This window comes from Hypanus sabinus, chromosome 5, assembly GCF_030144855.1.
Source record: "Hypanus sabinus isolate sHypSab1 chromosome 5, sHypSab1.hap1, whole genome shotgun sequence".
NCBI classification, from domain to species: Eukaryota; Metazoa; Chordata; class Chondrichthyes; order Myliobatiformes; family Dasyatidae; genus Hypanus; species Hypanus sabinus.
The window spans coordinates 23,400,603-23,420,874 of record NC_082710.1 but is presented as its reverse complement, the minus strand read 5'-3'; the positions used below and the strand labels follow the sequence as shown (position 1 = coordinate 23,420,874).

The window sequence follows — 20,272 nt, the reverse complement described above, 5'->3', positions numbered from 1 at the left end:
AGGTTCGATATCACTGACACATGTCATGAAATTTACTGTTTTGCAGCAGCAGATTTCAATGCACAATAATAGAAAAAACTATACCACAAGAAATACACATACATACACACAAATAAATAGCACAAAAAAGGGAGTGAAAAAGTAAGGTAATGTACATGGTAGTGTACAAGACAGTGCTTGTTGTTCATTCAGAAATCTGATGGCAGTAGGGAAAATGCTGTTCCTAAAACGTTGAGTATGTTTCTTCAGGTTCCTGAACCGCCTCCTTGATGGAGGTGATGGAGGTCCTTAATGACGCATGCTGCCTTTCTGAGGCATTGCATCTTGAAGACGTCTTGACGCTGGGAAGGCTCATGCCCATGATGGAGCTGGCTGAATTTGCAACTTTACCATAGAACATTACAGCACAGAAACAGGCCTATTGGCCCTTCTTGGCTGTGCTGAACCATTTTTCTGCCTAGTCCCACTGACCTGCACCTAGACCATATCCCTCCATACACCTCTCATCCATGTACCTGTCCAAGTTTTTCTTAAACATTAAAAGTGAGCCCGCATTTACCACTTCATCTGGCAGTTCATTCCACACTCCCACCACTCTCTGTGTGAAGAAACCCCCCCAATGTTCTCTTTATACTTTTCCCCCTTCACCCTTAACCCATGTCCTCTTTTTTTTCTCCCCTAACCTCAGTGGAAAAAGCCTGCTTGCATTCACTCTATCTATTCCCATCATAATTTTACTCTCTTTACTACCCTATCTACCTGTGACACCACTTTTAGGGAATTTTGTATCTGTATTCCTAGATCCCTTTGTTCTACTGTACTCCTCAGTGCCCTATCATTTACCTTGTATGTTCTACCTTGGTTTTTCCTTCTGAAGTGCAATACCTCACACTTGTCTGTATTAAACTCCATCTGCCACTTTTCAGCCCATTTTTCCTGCTGGTCCAGATCCCTCTGCAAGCTTTGAAAACCTTCCTCACTGTCCACTACACTTCCAGTCTTTGTATCATCAGCAAATTTGCTGATCCAATTTACCACATTATCATCCAGATCACTGATATATATGACAAATAACAATGAACCCAGCACTAATCCCCGTGGCACACCACTAGTCACAGGCCTCCACTCAGAGAAGCAATCCTCCACTACCACTCTCTGACTTCTCCCATTGAGCCAATGTCTAATCCAATTTACTACCTCTCCATGTATACCTAGTGACTGAGTCTTCCTAACTAACCTCCCATGCGGGACCTTGTCAAAGGCCTTACTGAAGTCCATGTAGACAACTTTCATTGCCTTCCCTTCATCCTCCTTGAAAAACTCTAATAGATTTGTTAAACATGACCTACCACACATAAAGCTGTATTGACTCTCCCTAATAAGTCCCTGTCTATCTAAATACTTGTAGATCCTATCTCTTAGTATTCCTTCCAATAATTTACCCACTACCAACGTCAAACTTACCAGCCTATAATTTCCCAGATTACTTTAAGAGCCTTTTTTAAACAACGGAACAACATGAGTTATCCTCCAAACCTCTGGCACCTCACCCACTGATACTGACATTTTAAATATATCTGCTAGGGCCCCTGCAATTTCAACACTAGTCTCCTTCAAGGTCCGAGGGAATACCCTGTCAGGTCCTGGAGATTTATCTGCTCTGATCTGCCTCAAGATAGCAAGCACCTCCTCCTCTTCAATCTGTATAGGTTCCATGACCTCACTACTTGTTTGCCTTATTTCCATAAACTTTCTGCAGCTCTTTCCAATCCTGCATGGGTTTATTGCAATCAAATGGGATTAGTATAGGTAGGCATCATGGGTGGTAAAACAAGGTGGGCTGAAAGGATCTATTTTTATGATGTACAATCCTATGATTCTGCATTGGAGATGAGGCTATGAACAGATCACCCTAGAATTTAATAAATGGCAGAGTACGCTGAAACCTTAATCTAAAAATCTACTTTCAAATGCCAGTGTAAAATAAAGCTCTAACAGCTAAATGAATTGAAAAATAAGTCAACAGATTCATCGCTCTCATAATGAGAAACATTTCAGTAACTTTTTTTATATTTTGTGCAGCTTATAGTAGAAAGCAACCAAAAAATACATTGGAATTGTGAGATATAAAACACACTATTTGCTTATGAATTGAAATAAAAAAGGATGTTTGAAAGTCTCAGCAAGTCTGGCAGTGTCACACATTGATTTACGATTTGACCCAGAGCTACTGGAGGGATGCAAGGAAGAGTATTTTTGTGCTGCTAATGTTAATGAACTGGAAATTTTGTACTTGAGTACGATGGAAGTAGAGTTGAACAGTTATCTCTAAAGGAAATTGAGTAAGCACTTAAGCAAAGTGAACTCGAAAGGTCATAGAGTTATAGCGGGGAAATGGGACTAACTGGATTGCTTTGCAGAGAGACTGCATTCATTTGATGGGCCAAATGCCTTCTTATATGCCACGATGACCTTTAATATAAAACATTCAAATATATTCCAATTGCACAATCTTGATACTACCTGAGCTCGCTTCTCCATATCCTGACATGTTCCCAGTTGCTCCTCCATTGCAGATCGAATTTGCCGTGCTTCATACTCTAATTGCCTTCTAGTCATATCAGTCTGCAGAGAGAACTGTCCAAAGTTGACCAATTCAATATAGTTTCCATAATGTATAGAGAATGGCATCAAAACATATTATTTCAATAACCATTACATATTCACAATAAAAGGTTTGACCACAGCTTTGGGAAGACAAAAGATGACATACTAATGATTTTAGTTTTTCTCCCCTTATAATAATAGGTTCACTTAAAAAGGAACACAGTGAATCTGACATTAGAACAACAAAAAGGTAATACAAAAAAATAAGCAATTTGAAAATAGAAAGCTTTAAACCTTGAGATAAACCAGAACTGGTGTTTCTGCCAAGGCTTTAGGTTACAGGAGGTGACTCACTGCCAACAGGATACCACCCTTAGAGCCCCAGTATTTAAGTACAGGTGTAGGTCAATAGTGAACTCCAGGAAGCGTATAGTGGGAGACTTAATTATCGAAAAACCATTGAAAATCATGAATAAATGGTCAGACACTACCTTGTTAGAGATTGTCACTAGCTAGTACCTTTATAGTGTGACTGTTACTTGCCACTTACCAGGCCATTGCTACATGGTGTCTAGTTCTTGGTACATGTGGGTGTGGGTTGCTTTATTTACTAGCAAGTTGAAAACTGATATTGAACAGTGCAATCATCAACAAGCATTCCCACTTCTGAACTTATAATGGAAGAAAGATCACTATCAATTGAGCCTAGGATATAGTCCTGAGGAATCCCTGAAGTGATTGCCTGGGACTGGGATGACTAAACTCTTTCCTTTCTTGGAGCTATATCAAAGAGTTGTACCATGGTAAAACAGGCCACTCAGCCCACCATATTCATGTTACCCGTTGCACCTAATTGCCATAGGAGACCTATAACCTTCTTTACCTTGACAATTCACGCAGTTGTCGAGCTGTTTTTTCAATGTTGTGAGCTGCAATGATATATAGCGATAATCTATCTATCAGTACCCAAATGGTACATGCGCTTATAAGGAAAATGCTACTTACTATTTAATAAGATTTCAGAACCTTTTCCATCAGAATTTTCTTAATTGGGGAACAGAAAATTGGTGGCCACTCAGACCTCAATGAAATTCCAGCAGAGTACAATTGGAAATGACAGCAGCAAAGACCAGATGCATCATAAAGTTTGTCTTTTGATTAAGCACAAGCTTGTATGATAGTTCGAAATTTCCTTAGAATTGTACAGGGAACTGTCAACGCTGAATGCTTGGGCTAAAAATTTTGGTACATATTAATACAATAATACTTATTTTCATCAAAGGCAAATTACCAGGCACATTGAATTCAGTTTCACAATTTACTGACAAAAATTTGAATTCACAACTCAAGGGTCAAATACAGATTTGAATCTAACAGAATTTTTTAGTTCAGGTTTACCTAAAACAATGTTTCTATTGCCTATTATAAATTATTTCAAAATTCCAGTTTCACCACAATTAAGAGAAAGCCAAACTCCACTGAAAAATTATTGTCCCAACCTTTGTAGTTTCCATTGTAATTTCTATTATCACAACACCTTGCACAATTAATTAAGATTCCAAACAACTTGCTTCACTCCTGACTACCTTTTTTCCCTTCCTGGCCAATCATATACTCATGGCAGCTTTTATCACCTTAGCTTCTTTATTGCATCAAATAGAGTTCATATTCTCACTTCTGCTGCATTCCACAGCTCTTACCAACCCTTACTGTGAATCCTTGGAGATATCATTGTTACTTAGACACATACTGATCTGGGTGCCACGGTAGTGGAGCGGTTAGCACAATGCTATTACAGCTCAGGGTGTCAGAGCTCAGAGTTCAATTCCAGCGCCATCTATAATAAGTTTGTACGTTCTCCTTGTGAATGCAAGGATTTCCTCCGGGTGCCCTGGTTTCTTCCCACAATCCAAAGACGTACTGGTTAATAGATTAATTAGTCATTGTAAATTGTCTTGTAGTAAGGCTAGGGTTAAGTATAGTTGCAAGAAAAAGTTGTGAACCCTTTGCAATTACCCAATTTTCTGAATTAATTACTCATAAAGTGTGGTCTGATCTTCATCTAAATCACAGTAACAGACAAACACAAACTGCAAAAACTATTAACACACAAGCACATGTACTTTTTCTCATCAATACTGAGAACACCAAACAATAACAGCCTAGGTTCAAAAAAGTATGTGAACCTCTGGGGTAATGCCTTCTACAAAAGCTATCTGGAGTCAGATGTTTCAATCAATGAGATGAGATTGCAGGTGTGGGATGCAGAGGTGACACACAAAATCAGGTTAATGACAGAGCCTGCTCTTCCCAAGAAAGATCTGTTTATGTGCACCATGCCTCCAACAAAACAACTTTCAGAGGACCTTGAAAGAAGAGTTGTCGAGATGCATGAACCTGGAAAAGACTACAAAAGCACTTCTAAAGACTTGGAGAGGTCATCGGTCCATATAAGGGAAATTGTCTACAAATGGAGGAAATTCAGTCCTGTTGCTATTCTCCCGAGGAGTGGGAGTCCTGCAGAGATCACAACAAGAGCACAATGTGCAATGCTGAAGGAGGTGAAAAAGAATCCTAGGGTAACAGCAAAAGACTTGTAAAAATCTCTAGAACTTGCTGAAGTGGACAATGTTCTGTAGACAGATGAGAAAAGAGTTGAACTTTTTGGCAGAAATGCACATTGCTGTGTTTGGTGGAAAAAGGGCACTACACACCAACACCAAAACCTCATCCCAATTGTGAAGTATGGTGGAAGGGGTATCATGGGTTGGGGTTTGCTTTGCTGCCTCAAAGCCTGGACAGCTTGAAATAGTTGAGGGAACAATGAATTCAAAATTGTATCAAGACAGTTTACAGGAGAATGTCAGGGTAGCGGTCTGTTACCTGAAGCTTAATAGAAGTTGGATGATGAAACAAGACAATGATCCAAATCATAAGAGTAAAACAGCAGCAGAAAATTTAAATGGTCTAAAATTCCTCCTTGGTGGAGATTACTGCTGCTAAAGGAGATTCTACAAGAGATTAAATACAAGGGTTCACATACTTTTTCCAGCTCAGACCATGAATGCTTAAACAATATGTTCAATAAGTACATGAAAAGTACAATTGTTGGTGTATTATTAATTTCACCAGACTGTATTTGTCAATTATTGAGACTTAGATGTAGATCAGACTACATTTTATGAGTAATTAATGCAGAAAACTAGGTAATTGCAGAAGGTTCACAAACGTTTCCTTGCAACTGTAGGTGGGTTGCAGAGTGGCGCAGCTCGTTGGGCCGGAAGGGGCTGTTCAAGCTGTATCTAAATAAAAAAATATATAATCTCTCCCCTCCCTGAATTGTCACCCTAGTCCAGTAATGTCCTTTGCAACCAGAACTATGGTGCGCTTTCACCAATTATATACTGGTATTTGATCTAATTAATCACTCTATTCTCTTCCTGTGTGAAGGCTTTGCCTTAGTTTGATTCTACTGTTTACCTTAATATGGCAAGATGATCTGAGGGAGATTGAGAAGGATGCTTTTGCCTGTAAATATGTATAGTTTCAGAAAATGAATCATCAATTGAAGACTGAGATAAGGAGAAATTTCTTATACCAGAGAGCTGTGGAAGTCGCGTCATTGAATACATACAACATGGAGACTGGCAAACGTTTCAATTGCAAGAGTCAAGGATGATGGAAAGAGGGTGGGTGTTGAGGCTGAGTTTGGATTAGCCATAACTGGAATAGCAGATTCAACAGGGACAAATGACTTCTTCCTGCTTCTTCCAGTCTAATGGCCTCTTCTAATGATGTTTCTACCCCTCTGTAGAAGGCTCCATGTTTATATCGCTGGTCTTCATAATTTTTTCCTACATAATTCATAGTCACGATGTCAATGCTCACTTGCGTAGATAATATTTAGCTTTACCTCCATATGACCTTAATTCCCTAACTTATAACGTTTAGTTAAACTCTGCCCAAAATTTAAGTACTGGATGAGGAAGAAATGATTTCAAGTCCATTTGTTCTCAAACAAAATGATGAAATTCTCCTTTGTTGTGTGCACAACATGAGTGTTTCATTTGACTTTAGGGATGAGAGTAAAATCTTATGTCCTATCCATTAATACGACTACCTATATACAGTCTAGATGAGGCAATGTCTATCAATTCTTACATTTGTACTACAACAGCTCAAACCCTGACAGAAGTTTTTCTTACTATAGACTCAAATATTCCAACAGTCAATTTGAAGGCTTTCCAAGATATTAATCCAAATTCCATTACATAATTTTTCTCCCAAATGATACCCATTCTTGCATCACTTCTGATCTTAAAAATATTCAACTCCTTATACCTCACAACACTAATTTCATATTCTTTGTCTCATTTACTGGGAACATAATGTCTTCATGCTTTTACATAGAAAACATAGAAAACCTACAGCACAATACAGGCCCTTCGGCCCACAAAGCTGTGCCGAACATCTCCCTACCTTACAAATTACTAGGGTTACCCATAGCCCTCTATTCTTCTAAGCTCCATGTACCTATCCAAAAGTCTCTTAAAAGACCCTATTGTAAGACCTCCACCACCGTTGCCAGCAGCCCATTCCACGCACTCACCACTCTCTGCGTAAAAGACTTACCCCAGACATCTTCACTGCACCTTCTCCCCAGAACCTTAAACCTGTGTCCTTTTGTGGCAGCCATTTCAGCTCTGGGAAAAAGTCTCTGGCTATCCACACGATCAGTGCCTCTCATCATCTTATACACCTCTATCAGGTCACCTCTCATCCTCCGTCGGTCCAAGAAGAAAAGGCCAAGTTCACTCAACCTATTCACATAAGGCATGCTCCTCAATCCAGGCAACATCCTTTTAAATCTCCTCTGCATCCTTTCTATGGTTTCTCCATCCTTCCTGCTGTGAGACAACCAGAACTGAGCACAGTACTCCAAGTGGGGCTTAACCAGGGTCCTATGTAGCTGCAATATTACCTCTCGGCTCCCAAATTCAATTCTACGACTGATGAAGGCCAACACACTGTATGCCTTCTTAACCAGAGAGTCAACCTGCACAGCTGTTTTGAGCATCCAATGGGACTCTGTCCCCAAGATCTCTCTGATCTTCCACACTGTCAAGAGTCTTACCATTAATACTATATTCTGTCATCATAGTTGACCTACTAAAATGAACCACTTCACACTTATCTGGGTTGAACTCCATCTGCCACTTTTCAGCCCAGATTTGCATCTTATCAATGTCCCATGGTAACCTCTGACAGCTCTCCATACGATCCACAACACCCCCAACCTTTGTGTCATCAGTAAATTTTCTAACCCATCCCTCCACTTCCTCTTCCAGGTCATTTATAAAAATCACGAAGAGTAAGGGTCCCAGAACAGATCCCTGAGGCGCACCACTGGTTACTGACCTCCATGCAGAATATGACCCACCTATAACCACTCTTTGCCTTCTATGGTCAAGCCAGTTTTGAATCCACAAAGCAATGTCCCCTTGGACCCGATGCCTCGTTACTTTCGCAATAAGCCTTGTATGGGGTACCTTATCAAATGCCTTGTTGAAATCCATATACACTACATCTACTGCTCTTCCTTCATCAATGTGTTTAGTCACATCCTCAAAAGATTCAATCAGGCTCCTAAGGCATGACCTACCCTTGACAAAGCCATGCTGACTATTCCTATCATATTATGCCTCTCCAAATTTTCATAAATCCTGCCTCTCAGGATCTTCTCTATCAACTTACCAACCACTGAAGTAAGACTCTGGTCTATAATTTCCTGGGCTATCTCTACTCCCTTTCTTGAATAAGGGAACAACATCCACAACCCTCCAATCCTCTGGAACCTCTCCTGTCCCCATTGATGATGCAAAGATCATCGCTAGAGGTCTCCTCCCTTGCCTCCCATAGTAGCCTGGGGTACATCTTGTCCAGTCCTGGTGACTTATCCAACTTGATGCTTTCCAAAATCTCCAGCATATCTTCTTTCTTAATACAGGCTTCCCCCCAACAATCCGAAGGTAGAGCGTTCCTATGAAACCGTTTGTAAACCAAAATGTCGTAAAGCGAAGAAGCAATTAGAATTAATTTATATGGGAAAAATTTTTGAGCATTCCCAAATCCAAAAAATAACCTACCAAATCATACCAAATAACACATAAAAGCTAAAATAACACCAAAATATAGTAAAAGCAAGAATGATATGACAAATATACACCCTATATAAAGTAGAAATATTGTATGTATGGTGTAGTTTCACTTATCAAAATCGGGAAGACAGCGAGCCAAAGTTGATCTGGAGAAAGAAATCGGCACGTACACGCATATGCACCTACATGCATGCGCAAACAACCGCCCGCACAAGGTTTCACGGTCATTGTAGTCTTTCTTGGGGTAAACACACGTATAAAGCGGGTGTCATTTTTTCGTAAAAGCAAAAAACCTCTTTGGTTAGTGAAAACAGATACTAATGTAGGTCTTTCGTAACAGCGAGTTGTTGTAAAGCAAACGTTCGAAAAACGGGGGACACCTGTATTGACATGCTCAAGCTACTCAGTCTGCTGCAAGTTATCTGTACAATCACCAAGATCCTTTTCCATAGTGAATACTGAAGTATTCATTAAGTACCTCCGCTATTTCCTCCGGTTCCATACACACTTCCCACTGTCACACTTGATAGGTCCTATTTTTTCAGGTCTTATCCGCTTGCTCTACTTTCACATCTTACAATTCACTCCAAGATTTCATAGTCATGTATTACTGTCTATCACTTTAAGAAGTTTTAAAGACTTCTTACCTTTCATTTCATCTTCAGTTATTACAAGCTCAGGTTAAAGACACATTTCCTAAAGCTTCCCATACATTCATTTATTACCTCTTCAAAACTCAAAATCCTTTCTATGATCTAGGCTAGGGTTTATGGGACACAGGTATCTTTTTCTTTCATCATTGCTGGTATCTGATATTATATAATTCTTAGTGCCTTCAATGAAGCATTTTCAGAATGTATATTTTTTCATACTGTAGTGGCTTCATTCACAATGTAACAAGTAAAAAGGTTCAAAACAATACAAGAACAGACATAGTCAAGAACTTTTACACAATTATGTGTTCCTACCTATTTTGTAGAAAAATTAGAATTGAATTTGAACTTACATTTTCTGTAAGGGGGAGATTATCAATCCTCTTCGTAAGATTTTGAAGCTGTGCATAATACCAGTCCTTTTCCTTCTCTTCCTTTTCAATCTCAGCAAGTAACAAAGACCTATAAAATAAAGAGAAACTCTACTGTTACAACACACAACTTGTTTAAAACAAGTACCAGGAATATCTGTCCAATGGGGGATCATGTTGCCTTCATTTTCTCTGGTCAATTGCCAAAGGCAATTTTAATGTTAATTTACATAACATGCTGCTCTTTAAAGAAAGCAACTTTATGTCATATACCTTCCAACTTATTATTCTCAGATCAAGGAGAACATGCACCTTCAAAAGACACACAGTCTACTTGCAATTAATTAAACAACTTCAGGTCAGAGTTTAACAGATGGGACTCCACAGGACTGCCAATTTTGGTTCAGCCTTCTGTCAATTGAGTCGTCTCCACTGCCGCCGATGTTGTCTCACTCAGAGTCTGACACAAACATTTGAAGGCCAGTTCAGCAGCTCACTGAATGCAGGCTTTGCCAACAAACTATCTGGGGATGCGCAGCAGAGATATGCAGCCCAGTGGTCTAATATAAATATTGTCCTGAAGACCAATTTTGATTTTAACCTGTTGTGCTCTTATGTGGGGTTGTTACACATGTATGCTCATGATATCAAGTTCTAACAACTGTTTAAATGCACCACCACAGTATCACCATATCTCTATTTCAAGAAAAAAAATTATACTACTGGTGGTTGTCTGTCGTGTACGATGATGACGGGAAACCTGTGGAGGACAGTTTTTAAAACGGAAAACCCGTTGCAATGGAGCACTTCCATTCTATCAACCTCAGCAGTATTAGTCCAGTAGTACGAACAAGTGACACAAACTCGTTGCAGTGGATGACCATGCCTTGTCATGTCCTTCGCTCTTCATGGGGTATTGCAGTGCTGCCTTCCTGGCCATTGGATCTCATCCGCCCAGTCTGCCGGAGGTGACTTCGCATGCTGCGACAGACATGCCCCTATCTCACTGGTGTATGGGGCTGCCGGCTACCTTCACTTGGTTTGACCTGCCTGTCAAAGCGGTTTACCGGGGTATGGCCACTGTTGCATGCAAATAGCTACGTGGACCCACTCTTCTACAACTGGAACTATGTTAAAGGATGCCAAATAATGGGAAGACTACTATCGAGCTAACTTACAGGAAAGTTAGATGTGCAACAGGCAAAGAATGTAGTACTTTGGATACCTAAATATACTGTAGATAGGGGTAACAATAACAAAGGCAAAGCAGAGGAGGAGTTTCTTGAAATGGGGTTAGAAGAGTTTTCTTATAAGTGTGTTTCTGGCCCAAAGATTTTGTTCTAGGAACTTAACTGAGCCAAATGCCATAGGTGTGCGTGGAAAACATCTAAGAAATAGTGATCAAAATTACATAATGTTTAGAATAGCTGAGGAGATACACCCAGCCCAAAATAATGAATTGGAGAAAAGCCAATTTCAATGTTTATGTAATGAGTGCAGAATTGGCCTGGGTAAAACAGAATCAAAACTTGGCAGGCAAAGCTAAAGTTGAACAAATGAAGATATTTCAAGTGAAGCTGCTTTAGCCACAAAAACAAACAATTTGGTGGAGGAAACCAGCAGGTCAAGTGGCATCGGCAGATGGAACTATCAACGTTTGGGTCAGAACCCTGCATCCGGACTGGCAAGATTGCCAGCACAGAGAGAAAGGGAGTCCAAGATGATTAACAGACTGAGGGGTGCATGATGACTGGCAGATTGCACCAGAAAGGGGAGGGGAATAGGTGTGGAGTTGGGAGATAGTAGCAGGAAATGCGAGACAGAGGCAAGAAAATGGAGAAAACGGAGAAAACGGTGGGATGGGACAGTGAATGTAGGAGACAGCAGCTGGAGGGATGTAATCTTGAATAAAGGACACTGATAAGTACTGGAGGTGAAAATGGGAATTTTATGTGTTCCACTATATCGCTGCGACACAAAAAAACATATTTCATGATATATGAGTGATGATAAATCTGATTCTGATATGGGTCTTCAGTGTGGACAGGTGTCAGAGAGAGGGGAGTCATAGTTGTGAAAAGGAGAAGGGAAATGGGGGGGGGGGGGGTGGGGAAGCAGAAAGCACCAGAGGGACATCCTGTAATGATTAATAAATCAATTGTTTGGAATCAAATGACCTTCCCTGGTGTCTCAAGGCTAGGCCTCAAAATCTCTCAAAAACCATGGCTCCATAAACCTGTTATCTTGGCTTTTCATTCTGACAGATACATACAAACTTTGCACTCTCAAAATTTCACTTTTTAAGGCCTCCCGTGTATCAAGTACACCTTTGCCAGAAACAACCTGTCCAATATACAGTTGCCAGATCTTTTCTGATACCATCAAAATTGGTCTTTCTCCAATTCAGAATCTCAACTCAAGGACCAGACCTATCCATTTCCATAATTACCTTGAAAGAAATGGTATTATGATCACTCAATGCAAAGTGTTCCTCTGCATAAACTTCTGTCAATCTGCCCGGTCTCAGTCCCTAATAGATCTTGTACCACACTCTGCCTAGCTGGGACTTCTATGTACCAATTAAGGAAACTTTCATGAACGCATTTGACAAACTTTCCCACCGAGCTCTTTTACAGTATGGGAATCCCAGTCAATACGTAGAAAGTTAAAAACATCTTGTTTCCTTGTTTCCTGCAAAAGTCTGCGACCTCTCTACAAATCTGTTCCTCTAAATCCTGCAACTGTTGGGAGATCTAAAATATAATCCCATTAACATGGTTGTATCTTTCTTATTCCCCAGTTCTACCCAGAGTCTCAACAGACAAGCTCCCCAGGCTGTGCTGTCTGAGCACTGCTGTGACATTTTTCCCAATTAGTAATGCCAACTCCTTTAATCCCACCTGCTCTATCACATCTAAAATAATGGAACCCTGGAACATTGAGCTACTAGTCCTGCCCCTCCTGTGACCAAGTCTCACTTGCCATATTGCCTCTCCACTCTCAGTTCTGCTACAGAACCTAAAACATTGATAATTCTTTTCCTCTCACAAATGCTGCTTGATGCATTAGTTCCTCCAGAATTGTTCCAGATTCCAGCATCTGATGTTTTTTGTGTCTGCTTCAACCACACACAAGGTTGACAGAAAATGAGGATGGGAGAGTAGGTTGCTTAACAAAAATAGGAAGTCAGATTGTTAACACAAGAAACAGGGTGATTGCAAGCCATTCAGAGACGTATGCAAAGAGAAAGCACACCACCGACAGCAATCACAAAAGGAAATACAAAAATATCCTCCAGCCACCTAACCAGGAAAAGCATCATCACATGAGAGGTGAAATTCACAAGAAAGAGGCAATCAGATGAGCACAGAGTACATGTCTGAGTTGCTAAATGATCACTTTACATCAGCCTTTCCTCAGGAAGAGACTGTTGGAAACTCAGTATTTCACTGAGACTTTGGATGGACTAAAATAAAGATAAACTACAGGAAAGGTTAACCACAATGCAAGTGGGCAAGACTTCTGATCCAGATGGGAGTCAACCTTGGTTGCAAAGGTTATCAGCGTCATAATGGACATCACTGCAGAGTCTTAAAGTGGCTAGGGATAATTTTTAGTGAGGCACTGGTTTTGTTTCCAAATTACTCCAGGTTCAGCAAAGGTGCCATTAGCTTGGAAAGTAGCATATGTAACATATTAAAAAATGGGAGATAGTAAGAATTAACTAGCTTAACACATCACAGCAAAAATGCTAAAAATTATTATTAGAAGTGTTATAATAGGGAGCTTGAAAATTCAAAGTCTTCCTGCAAAGTCCCTGAATTTTGTGAAAAGAAAATCGTGTTTGACAAATTTTTGGTGCTCTATGAATAAGTAATGCACAAGTTCAAATTTCCAGAAAGTGAAGTTAGGTGTAACACCAAAGATTATAGTAAAAAAATAAAAGCCTACAGTTTAAGAGACAATATATTGGTATGAATGGAATATTCATGCTAGCTAATAGGAGATATAGAGCAGATGTATTTGTTTTTTTACACTGGCAAGACAAAAAAGTGGTGTGGCACTGGGCTTGGTGCTAACTTTCTTGAATTTAGATGAATGAACCTACTGCCACTGCGTGAAGATAAGAGGAAAGGAAAGCGTGAAGCAGATAGAGGAGACTAAAAGGGATAGGATTGATGAGGAGAGAATGATCATCAGAAGGGATCCTGCATGGATTGGAAATCTTGAGTAACACACACAAAATGCTCTCAGCAAGTCAGGCAGCATATAATGTGGGGAATAAATCAACAGATGTTAGGGTCCAAGACCCTTCATCAGGTTTGGAAAGGTAAGATGGGGCAAGAGATGTGGCAAATGGAGTATAAAGTGGAAAACTATAAAATTGAAGAAGTTTAAAATGTGCATTATCCAGGGAGGCATGGTAGTGTAGTGGTTAGCACAAAGCTTTACAGTGCAGGTGACTGGGGGTTCAGTTCCCGTCGCTGCTTCTGAGGAGTTTGTACGTTCTCTCTGTGATCATGTGGATTTCACTCCAGGTGCTCCGGTTTCCTCCTACAGTCCAAAAGTGTACCGGTTGTTAGGTTAATTTGTCATTGTAAATTGTCCCGTGATTAATTTTTAAAAAATTAACCTCGAGTGATTGTAGAGCTCTAAGATACCGAGGGACCCAAGTTCCCTCGTATCTGATTCACAAAAGGCTGGTGTACTATATACAAGTATTTAAGAAAGATAAAAGATTTTTTAGTGTTGGGAACTGAACACATAAGTATGGAGGGTATGCTTTAGTTATACTGTATGGTGCATCAGTGACTTCACATCTGCCGTATTCTGTACTGTATTAGTGTCCTTTCCTAAAAGGATCGTATATTTTTAATTCTGCGGTTGAAGCACAAGTAAAATGTACACAAAAGCAGGAAGGGAATGAGTGACTACCAGTACAATAGAAGGCAGGTAATGCAGGAAACCTGGTGGCTATTGTACACACATCCCTCCCCCACTCCTAACAGATCACTGAGGAATTTAAGATAATACTGCACGACAGCTAAAAAACAATTAATTAAAGCTCTGCTGTGGTTCTAATTACATCCAATAATCCAGAAAATCTACTGCCCTGGTACTGAAGTTAACTCAGTGATAGTGCATTTTAAACAGAAATTGTTAAAGGCAATGGCATGTGAACTTCAGAGGGAAACGTCAACAATGTGGAAGTATTAATTAATCATAAAGATTCGTCTTTATTTATCAGAACTTATAAAGAGAGCTCGAAGTAAGCACATAATATACAATGCTTGCATAGAAGTGGTATGCTGTTCCTCAGAATTCTCCCTTCAAAAGGTGCAACTTTCAAAGCAAAAACTTTCAGATCCTCTCTATTACATAAAAGAATTTTAAAGAAGCCTTGTATCCATTGTGGCTAATCAGAGGCATCACTGAAGACCATGCCATAAGCATTTTGAAAATGAAAAGCATCAATTGGATCTATTTCTAAATTGTAACCAATACTCTTCAAGATTCTGCTTATAACTATATCCCTACCCTACAGCACTGGAAAGGATCTGCAAATGTGTTGACAATCTCAGGCTTTAAAACAACTTAAAAGAAGTGAATTTCTGCATATTACTCTCCTCATTAGCTATTCCAGACATTCTGAAAGAAGTCTGGATAATTTCAAGTGCAGCTCAGTTACGTAGATCAAAACTCGTACTTATTCTAGCTCAATGCACTGTGTAATGCCTTGATCTTTTTAACAGTATGTAAGACAAATATTTTCACTGCATCTTGGTACATATGACAATAAGCAAATACCAGTACAATATATTTAATATATTAAAACCTTCAGGAACATTACAAACAGTAAGGGGTATTGTTCTCCAAGTCTTACAATTTTCCATTTGCAGAATTGCTGAACTTTGTTGTAGCACTGAGAAGTCAATATCTCCAAGTAGGGTTGGAAAACATCATAGTGTTTTGGATATACCACACTGTTGGTCCTTTAACAATGGATTGATAACAAATCATACTGACTGAAGGTTAAGAAAAAGACTGAACAATGTAGTGGAGATTTTGTAAAAGGGTAAATGGAAAAGACTGAGCACAGTATCTCATCCACTGAGAAGACTGTGAACGACCCTACATTTACACATAATGAGCAAAATAAAAAAAAGTTATTTGAGTTAGAATTCTGATTCTGATAGCATTTAATGTACAATGTTGTAGTATTTCAGTTCACACTGTAGTTTCACACTAAATTTTAACAAATATTTAAAATGAAAAATGTGAGAATAGTAAAATGTGTTGGATGGGAAATATGCATTGTTACATATTAAAAATAATTAATAAGTCTGCACATGCTTTGAGCCCATGTTAGCAAGCATGTCAACAGCACAAAGTTTGAGTTAAAGGCAAGGCTAACTCAGAATATATTCAGGAATTCCTGCTATGCTCTCAGTTAAAGAAACTAATTATACTCTAAAATAATAGCAACGACATAAATCAAGATATACCTTTCTTTTTCTAATTCTTCTAAGTACCCAGTGCTTTCTCTGCTTCCATTGATCAATCCTCTTCTTGGAATTGAACCCATTGGAATTGGACTACACTCTCCTGACCGACCAGACACTGATCCTTCTCGGCTTCCATATGAATGCAGTGACATCTTTGGCCTTAATTTTATTGCAGGTGAATTTACGCACTCCAAGTTCAGTTCTGAAAAATAAAATTATGCGTATTATCAGGCACTTTGTAAAAAAATGCTTTGGGAATTAAAAAAAGATTATTATGAATTAAGAAAAATTCATCTAAAATCCATACAACTGTGAAAACATTCTTAAAATAACACAACCTACTATAGAATGAATCCGAATACTCAGAAGAAACTATCCAGAAATCTACAGGTAAAAATGTGCACTATTATCACTAGTGCTAGCTGACAGCGCTTGTTCAGTGAAGAAAAAACGAAGACCATTATGATTAGCTTAGGTATCATGAAGGGCATTCATATCATATCATGTTACGGTTTGGCCCAGATGTGGATACAAAACCAGTTTTGAGGTGAGAATGTGTTTCCCTCAAGAGCAATGCAATGTTTCACTGATTTGGAATTCTTTGTCTTGTAGAGCAGTAGAAGTAAATTCAATTGTCGTTTTCAAAAATTTAGTACTTGAAGAATAACATAACCTGATTAATCTGACACAAGTTTGATGGGCTGAATCCCCTTTCACAGTTCTATGACAATTCAATGCAAATGGTATACAATAACAGTAAAGTGAAAAACTCTGAACTGGGTGAAATGTCACCCAGCAGAAAGGTATTAGAGCTGATAATGACAATTTCAACCCCTATACTGAATCACAAGCTTAGACACCTTTTGTCCATGAGCATTTGTTCCAGCATGATAGGTGGGATGACCTGATTATTATATTTAGACTACGCAAATCTTCAGATGATAAAGTAGTCAATGTCCACAAGCAACAAGATGTAGACATCTAGAGTTATGCTGATAAGCAAATATTTATCATGAATGTTACAAGGTAATTGTCACTTATAACAAGACAGCCTACCCGTTTCTCCAAGACATTCAAAGGGGTTTCCACCAAATTCACTATCATCAACACCCTGACGGTTAAAAAAGCTTTCTTAAAAACTTACAAATCTGCAGCATGATATTAATCCAAGTACTGAAATGAAAACTATTCAAGTTTGAAGATGCAATTGATCAGAGGCAAGGTATTCCACAAATGACTTGCACCCTAATCAACTTGCTGTACACATCTGTACAAGACTCAAAGACCCTGCAAAGACAGCTCTCAGATAATACTTCAGGGAGAATCGGAAAACTACTAATCAACAATGTCCATAATGTCTGGACTGCCCAAAATACAATTAACACCTTGAAGAGTCTCTTGACTTATCTGTTGAAAATCATCAGGATAAATTTGATCAGGACAACCAGAAGATCCTGAAGATAATGTATGTTAATTGATCATTGTAAACCGTCCTGTGATTAGACTAGGGTTAAATCATGGGTTGCTAGGCAAAGTGCCTCTTTGAGCTGCAAGAGCCTATTTTAAATATAAATAAAATAATTAAGCAGAACAATGACACAATGGGATCCAACAAACCACATATTAAGAGGAAGCAAGCCCTCTTAATTAAGAGGAAGGATAAGGTCCAATAAAACCTGTGACCTAAAGGATAGATTATGTAAGGAGTCCAGGTAATATGGTAACAAGGTGATAAAAATGGCATGCATTAGGACCACCCATGGCACAAACACCCAAGTTCCACCACATTGAGAGCAAGATCAGACAAGAGTTTATCCAAATATAAAAAGACAGTAATTGTGCATATGAAGATGTAATTCAAAAACTCCTCAATCAAGACATTGTTTTGATTGTGATTGAATGTGATTGGACTCGACTCCAACCTACAGTACAATATTCCATTCAATCTTGCCACACCTGGACAATGACAGTAGTGCCAAGTGACAACAAGGCCTCTAAACCAAACTGTGTAACTTTTGAAATGTTAAAACTTGGCACAGTGGAAAGTCAATCACCAACAGCATCTTGTAAATCTAGAAGAAAAGCACACATCAGGAGATCTCAGAGACTAAGTAATTGTGATCATCTTCAAGGAATCCAAATCTTTTAACAACAAGTCTCCTTGCTGTTCGTCTCCAGGAAAGTTATCACAAGTGTCCTTCAAGACCACCTCTTCCTACTAAAGAACTAGATTCTGTTCACTTAAGGGATAATGAACATCACCTCTATTGTGCAACAATTCAAAAGAAAATAAAAAGAGCTGCTTCAAATACCATGCAGTAATTTAGTATACAAACATTCAAAGGCTTAACTCCAAATTATTGTTGACTCACTTATTGCAGAGAAAGAAGAAAAAGGGTCTCATACTAAACATCCACAAAACAGATTCTCTCTAAATTTCCTCCCCCAATATAACTACACCCCATGAAATTAGTGCCCCATGAGAAGACTCTGAGAGCATTTCACATTACAGGAAATGCTACTCAGCAAAGAGGTATAATGATGAAATCGCCACTTCCTGTAGCTGTCTGACGGAATAAAAACACGTTCAAAGATTGAGATCTCAAATGCCTTAGAAAGTTCACGGTCCACCAGGCAGCAGTGATTTCCTACAAATTTTGAAAATATGTTTTTGGTTTATTATTGTCACACACACCAAGATACAGTGAAAATAGTATGTAAACTATTCATACAGATCGAATCATTGCACACAGTGCACTGAGGTAGAACATGGTAACCAATAACAATACAGAATAAGCTGTAACAGCTGCAGATAAAGTATCATACAGATAAACAATAAAGTGCAAGGTCGATTGTGAGACCAAGTGTCCACCTTATTGTAGAAGAGTACCATTCGAGAGTCGGATAACTGGGATAAAAGTTGTCCTTGAGCATGGTGGGATGTGCTTTCAGGCCTTTTTATCTTTTGCCTAATGGGAGAGGGGAGAAGAGAGAATGTCTAGAATAGGTGGGGGTTTTTGACTATGCTGCTGCATCAAGTATAAACAGAGTCCATAGGGGAAGGCTGGTTCCTGTGATGTCCTGAGTTGTGAACACAAATCCCTGCAGTTTCTTGTAGTCATGTCCAAAGAAGCTGCCACACCAAGCCATTATGCATTCAGCTAAAATGCCTTCTATATGGGTTGATGAGGACATGCCAAATTCTTTAGTTTCTTGAGATGGTAGACGTTTTTGTGAGCTTTCTTGGTCGTGATTATCAACTAGTTGGGCCAGAACAGACTATATTGTTGAAGTTCACTCCTGGGAACTGGCTCTAAACCTCAACACCACTGATGCAGACAGGAACACACACATCTCCCTCCTTCCTTAAGTCAATGAGGTCTTGAAGCCTTCCCCCTCATCTGGTCTCACCTATCACCATAAAATCATAAAACACAGAAGCAAAATTAGGTCATCTGGCCCATTGAGTCTGCGTTGTCATTCGACAATGGCTGATTTATTTTCCATCTCAAACCCCATTCTCCTGCCTTTTCCATGTAACTTTTGATGCTCTTACTAAGCAAGCGCCTATCAGCCTTCACTTTAAATATATCCAATGACTTAGCCTCCACAGCCACCTATGGCAATGAATTCTACAGATTCTCCACCTACCTATGGAATAGGTGAATCCATAGATTCAGCTGAAGAAATTCCTCCCCTTCCCTGTTCTAACAGAATGTCCTATTCTGAAGCTGTCACTTTGGGTCCCAGAATCTCCCACCACTAAACGTACTCTCCATGTCCATTCTATCCAGGACTTTCAATATTCAGTAGGTTTCAAAGTTCAAAGTAAATTTATTATCAAAGTATGTACACCATTTTCATCTTTGAACTTCATCTGCTTGCAGGCAGCCACAAGACACAGTAACACAATAGAAACCACGATAAACTACACACGACAAGGACTGACAAATATCCAATGTATGATAAAGGAACAA

General features: G+C 39.2%; 1 protein-coding gene across 16 annotated transcripts in view; it reads right to left on the bottom strand.

The window, feature by feature from the left end:
- The window catches only part of apc (APC regulator of WNT signaling pathway), a 204,977-nt gene that overhangs the window by 44,545 nt on the left and 140,160 nt on the right, over positions 1-20,272 (bottom strand). For 15 of the 16 annotated variants that reach the window (XM_059969564.1, XM_059969561.1, XM_059969560.1 and 12 more), the window contains 3 exons: positions 16,296-16,497; positions 9,772-9,880; positions 2,524-2,637 (listed from right to left, as the gene is read on the bottom strand). In XM_059969564.1, the coding sequence (XP_059825547.1) occupies positions 2,524-2,637; positions 9,772-9,880; positions 16,296-16,497 (425 nt within the window). The remainder of the gene's footprint in view (positions 1-2,523; positions 2,638-9,771; positions 9,881-16,295; positions 16,498-20,272) is intronic. The other variant, XM_059969553.1, reaches the window with a different exon arrangement.